The following is a 5342-nucleotide window of genomic DNA, read 5'->3' on the forward strand; positions in this document are numbered from 1 at the left end:
CTTGGGCAGAGGGCACACGGACACCCGGCCCCCTTGGGTCTGCTCATAGAAGTGGGGGGCCCCGATGAGGACCAGGTCCGTGTTGCCGTCTCTGTTCACGTCCATGGAGCAGAGGGAGGCCCCGAAGTAGGAGCCAATCTGAAGAGCGGAGCCATAAGTTGTCCTGCCTGGTCCTGCCTGGTCCTGCCTAGTCCTGCCTGGCAATGCTCTGGGCAGGTCCCTCCTCTCCCCAGGCCCTGGGACCTCCCATCTCCTTCCCTGGCCACCCTGCCCACCCTCATGTCCCACTAGCTCCCTCCTACCAACCTGGGTTCCTGTGACTTCGGCCTTCAGCCTCCACTGCTTGGGCCCAGGGGTGAAGATGACAACCTTCCCCGTGTGCTGGTAGCGGGGGGCGCCCAGGACCAGGTTCTGCTCCCCCTTCCAAAGGGCCAGCTCCGTGGAGTAACCTGAGGGCCCAGGCCTGAGCACAAAGGCTCTCCCCACCCCAGCCCTCACCCTTCCCAGACAGCTGGTCTCCGCCTGGCCCCACCCGGCCTTTTCTCACCCAGGTAAGAGTCCCTCATGTCCACGCGCTCCTCAGACATGTTCAGGAAGGTGGGGTTCTTGTTTGGGTGGTATAGAAAGGCCCCTCCGGACCAGCCAAAGCTCCCCACAGCCCCCAGAACTGGTCCATCCTGGGAGGAAAGGATTCCAGAGCTGAGCAGGCGGGAGCAAGGGGGCAGCCTATTCCATGGAAAGGCCTGCTCTGACCCCAGCCCTCGTCTGGAGTTTCCTCTGCCTTTGTGACTCCCACACTCAGGGGTAACCTTGAGCACAGGGTCTGCTTCTTTGCTTCTGGGCCCCAGCTCCAGCCCAGGGCTGGCCCAGAGCTGACCCCAAGGCCTGTTTGTGGGGTGTGTGCTTCACCCGCTCACCTTCCTGAGCACTGAGCTGAAGCCCTCCTGCGCCATCTCATGCTGGAAGTCGCTGCTTGTCCTTGACTGGGTTCCTGTGGGGAAACAGGCCACTTAGGTTCCTGGAAGCTGCAAGACCATGAGGACTCAGAGAGAGGAAGGAGAGGGGTCTGGGGCTTGAGTTCTGCGGAGCAATTTTGAGCGAGTTGGGATAGGGACGGACTGTCAGGACTGCAGGGGATGACTGGGCTGGGACCCCTCCAGCCGCAGGCCCGAGCTTGTTCCCAGTTTACCCTCAATGGCGAAGATCTTCTCTTGCAGCTGCTTCTGGATGCTGCCGAGGGCTGCAAAGTTGTCGACCTTGAACACGTGGTCCTGCGGGGGCTCTGAGCCAATGGTGTTCAGCTCCTGCTTGGCGGAGGGTTCCTGGAAAGCGTCTCCCACCTGCAGTAGAGAGGCAGCTGAGGAGGGCGATCTCAGCAGCTCTTCGCCTGGGGGAGGTGCAGGCTGAGGCTCAGGGAGCAGCAGAGCAGAGGCCGCACCCCGATGGCATAGCGGATGACGCCGGCTCTCTCTGCCTGCGGGATGACGTCACTGTATTCCAGGGGGTCTTTGTACTTCTGCCCATCTGTGATGACAATGAGGATTTTCTTGGCACTTTTGCGGGCGCCGTTCTTGCTGTGAAATAGCTCTTTCCTGTAGGGAAGAAAAGGAGGTGACACCACTGGGAAGACAGCCTTGGCGGTGCTGGACGCTCATCTAGGGAGGTTGGGGAGTCCTGGTAGCCTCAGACTCTATCGGGCATGTTAAGAGATTGAGTCAGCCCTTTGTGGAAGCCATACTGGGCCGGCAGGTGGCATGGTGGTGAAGGCACTGACTCCCACATGGCCAACCACAGTTTGAGTCCTGGACATGATGATTTGCTTTCTCTATCTTTCTGTCTCTCTCTGGTCAAATTGAAGAATAATGATAATAAATAAACTTAAATAAATAATAGTTTTTTTAAAAAAGGCAGCCATACTGGCAGTAGTTAAGAGCAATAATAAAGGTACTCATATTCATCGTTCCTACAAGCCTGTCCACTCCCGCCGTTTCCCGGGAGGTGGTGTGGTTCAGAGCAGGAGCCTCAGCTGTCGCCTGTCCGAGCCTCTGCTGCTCTCTGCGGAGTGAGGGTACGCTGTGCCATGGTTGGTCTCTAAGGACGTCCCTAGGGAAGCACGCCTGCCTCTCTGCCTGCACTCAGCTTGACCTGGCCTGTGGCGCCCTTGCATCGACCAAGGCCGTGGAAGTGACACTGCCAGTGAGGGCACTGAGAAGCCTTGGCATTTTTGCTTTCACACTTTGGGGATCTCTGGACCACAGTGACAGGAGTCCGCCTGCCCCATTAGGGGTTCCCTGAAGAATGACCACGTGGAGAAAGATCACACGCGCGAGCAGCCCCCTCATCCTGGGAAGCCCAGATGGGGACATAGGGCAACGCTCTCTGTTCCAGCTTTAGATACCTGACTCCAGCCACACCAGAGGCCCTAGGCCGAAACAACAGACTATCCCACAGAGCCCAGGGTCGTGGCAAATAACAAAACTTGTTTAAGTCACTAAATGTGGGCAGGTGTGCTAGGCAACAGTCAATAACTGAAATAGTGTCGGGGTATTCTAGAGATGAAATGAGGTCAAGCCTGCAGTTAAGCATTGTTACAAGACAGACATGGCAAACTATTAGAAACGTAACTTGGGGCATAGCAGGTGGCGCAGTGGCTAAGGCGCTGGATTCCCACATGGCCAGTTGGGGTTACAGCCCCAGATTCTGTGGCTTAAAAGTCATACTGGGTGCATGTGAGTGCGTGACCCAAATCCCTTTGGACATTTATATAGGTGTTACCAGTATTACAACACATATGGTACGTGGGACCAGCAGTTGGTGTAATGGCTATGTCGCTGGACTCCCATGTAGTCGACTGCGGTTCAAGGCTCAGACCTGGTGGCTTAAACTCACGCCGGGTGCATGTTGCGTGTGTGCCCAAGATCCCTAGAGGAGGATGGGGGAGAAGGGATTGTGGCGCGGCCATCCCCCTGGGGGGGTGACATCTCACTTTTTGCCTCTCTGTCTCTCTCTGTCTTTCTGGCAAACATACACACTCTACAGCAAAAACCTCCCCGATAATAATAATAATAATACATATGGTGATGGTCCGTGTGTGTTTTGAGTTTAGAGAGCTACACAAGCATAGAGTTATATTTTTTTGTTATTTGCCAGAGGATGGGTTAGCAAATCATGATCTAACCCCTTGGTGGAAAAGGAGTTGGCCATTTCAATGGAAAACAATGGACATTGTGAAGAAATATGGGACACATTGATATGACCTAGCTGGAGAAAAAGCAGGATGAAACTAGTTTCTGCCCTGATTGGGAGCGTGTAAAGAAATCTGAATGGCTGGAACTAGCCCTGCGCTGTGGAGGTGGGATTTGCTGAGAAACGTGTACACATCCCTTTTGGCTAAAATATTATAATGTGGACGACCAGACGGACGGTGGATAATACATCTTTAAAATTCATTCATTAATGTTACTGCAATTTATCATTATTTTTTGCAATGAACTTCATTAAAAATAAGAAAGTGGGACCAGCAGGAAGCATGGCTAAGGTGCTGGCCTCCTGCATGGTCGACAGTGTTTGAATCCCAGACCCATGGCTTGAAACTCACATGAGGTACGCGCGTGTGTGTGTGCGCCCAAAATCCCAAGAGGAGAATGGAGGAGAAGGGATTGTGGCATGGTCATTCCCCCATCACCGGGGTGGTGATTTCTTGCTTTCTATTTCTGTCTCTTTCTCTCTGGTGAGCGCATGTGCCCTATAGCAAAAAATCTCTCTCAAAAAAAAAAAAAAAATCTAGTCAATGCAGGGAGGGCTGAGTGAGCCTCATGATTCCAACCCAGAGGCCAGCTTGGCTCTGGGGAGCTGGGAGGTTGCTGGGAATTGCAGTGTATTGTGATAGAGGTGGGGGTCTGGGGAACAAGGCTGGAATTGGTGAGAACCTCGCCCTCACCCCACTCCACTCACCCCTCCTTCCAGGCCCCACCACTGGGAGAGCCTGGAGGGCCGGGGAGGGCTCTGGGAGAGGGTGCTCCTGTGTGACTTCGCTTTCCGGAGAGAGGCCTTCCTCCTGATTGTCCTGTCCTTAGGGGCCAGTGCTCCGGCCAGCACAGGGTGCCTCTGGTGGGAGCCTTTCTGGTTTCGGATGCTCTCCCTAACCCCAGCACCTCTTCCAGCACCCAGGCCATGCAGGAAGCCAAGGGTCCAACATTCCACCTGGCTCCTTCCCATGGGAACCACGTCCTCTTCTCTCCAGCCCTGCCTCCTACACTGCTTCCTGCATGGACCACGGGCGCCCAGGGCTGGGCAGAACATAGTAAGCGCCCAGTTACTGCAGAGGGCATGCTCGGATGGAGGGAGATGAGCGGGGAGAGGCTCAAAGAAGACACTTGGCAACAATTCCCGAGTCCTGCCAGGGAGGTGAAGCAGGTCGCCGTCCTCTGGACAGAACCCCGCCATTCATCCAGCTCCTCCCGTGTGCCCACCCTGAGCACTCACACGTGACCCCACTTCATCCTTAGCTGAGCCGTGAGTTCACCCCACTTGACAGTTTACAGAGATGTCAGCAATCTCAGGTAGTAGGTGGGGGCCAGGGTGGGAACCCGGGTACGAGACCCACAGCCCCTGCCTCTGGCTGCCCCAGTAGGCACCTAGGTCCGGCCTCTCCATAACCAGGCAGAGGTGACTCACAGCTGTCAAGAAATCGATTCCCAGTCTGGCGGTGAAGGGGCCAGGAGCGCTCCAGGGAGGGGTCCCCACTCCCCTTTTTAGCGCTTTTTTGCTGAGCTTCCCTCAACCTCCGAGGAGCAGGAGTTGTGGCAGCCACCTTTGGCAGTCCGAGTGGGGCGAGGGGAGGGGAGGGGAGGGGAGGCAGACTTACACCACTCTCAAGATGCCCGTGGCTGTGAAGGTCAGGCCTTTGTGCTGGACGACGGGATCCACCAGGCTCTGAGGGCTCGAGCTGGTCCGGAATTTGGTGAAGGTGAAGTGGGTCTCCAGGAGGTTTGAGTACTGCATCAGCGAGAACTGTCAAGGCCAAGGAGGTGGGCCGGGGCTCAGCACTTGTTATTTTTTTATTTTTAAAAATTATTTCATTTTATTTTATTTATCATTATAGTTATTTTCATTTTGACCAGAGCGACAGAGAGAGAGAGAGAGAGAGAGAAAGGCACCAAGTCCAGGACTCGAACTGTGGTCAGCCATGTGGGAGTCCAACACCCCTAACCACCATGCCACCTGCTGGCCCTCGCTTGTTATTTTTAATAAACCAACTTGAGAATTGAAAAGCATTTGCCCTGTGGTTTTATTTTTAATAAATTATTTTTTTTATTGCACTTTATTATTTATTTTAATTT

General features: G+C 54.5%; 1 protein-coding gene across 1 annotated transcript in view; it reads right to left on the bottom strand.

Moving 5' to 3' along the window:
- ITGAD (integrin subunit alpha D) overlaps nt 1-5342 on the bottom strand; it is a 37913-nt gene that overhangs the window by 14813 nt on the left and 17758 nt on the right. Inside the window, 7 exon segments of the mRNA XM_027771672.1 lie at nt 1-138; nt 307-449; nt 548-677; nt 918-991; nt 1190-1340; nt 1439-1592; nt 4868-5013. Coding sequence (XP_027627473.1) covers nt 1-138; nt 307-449; nt 548-677; nt 918-991; nt 1190-1340; nt 1439-1592; nt 4868-5013 — 936 coding nt within the window.

Source organism: Tupaia chinensis, unplaced genomic scaffold (genome assembly GCF_000334495.1).
Source record: "Tupaia chinensis unplaced genomic scaffold, TupChi_1.0 Scaffold000231_1, whole genome shotgun sequence".
In the NCBI taxonomy this organism is placed as follows: Eukaryota; Metazoa; Chordata; class Mammalia; order Scandentia; family Tupaiidae; genus Tupaia; species Tupaia belangeri.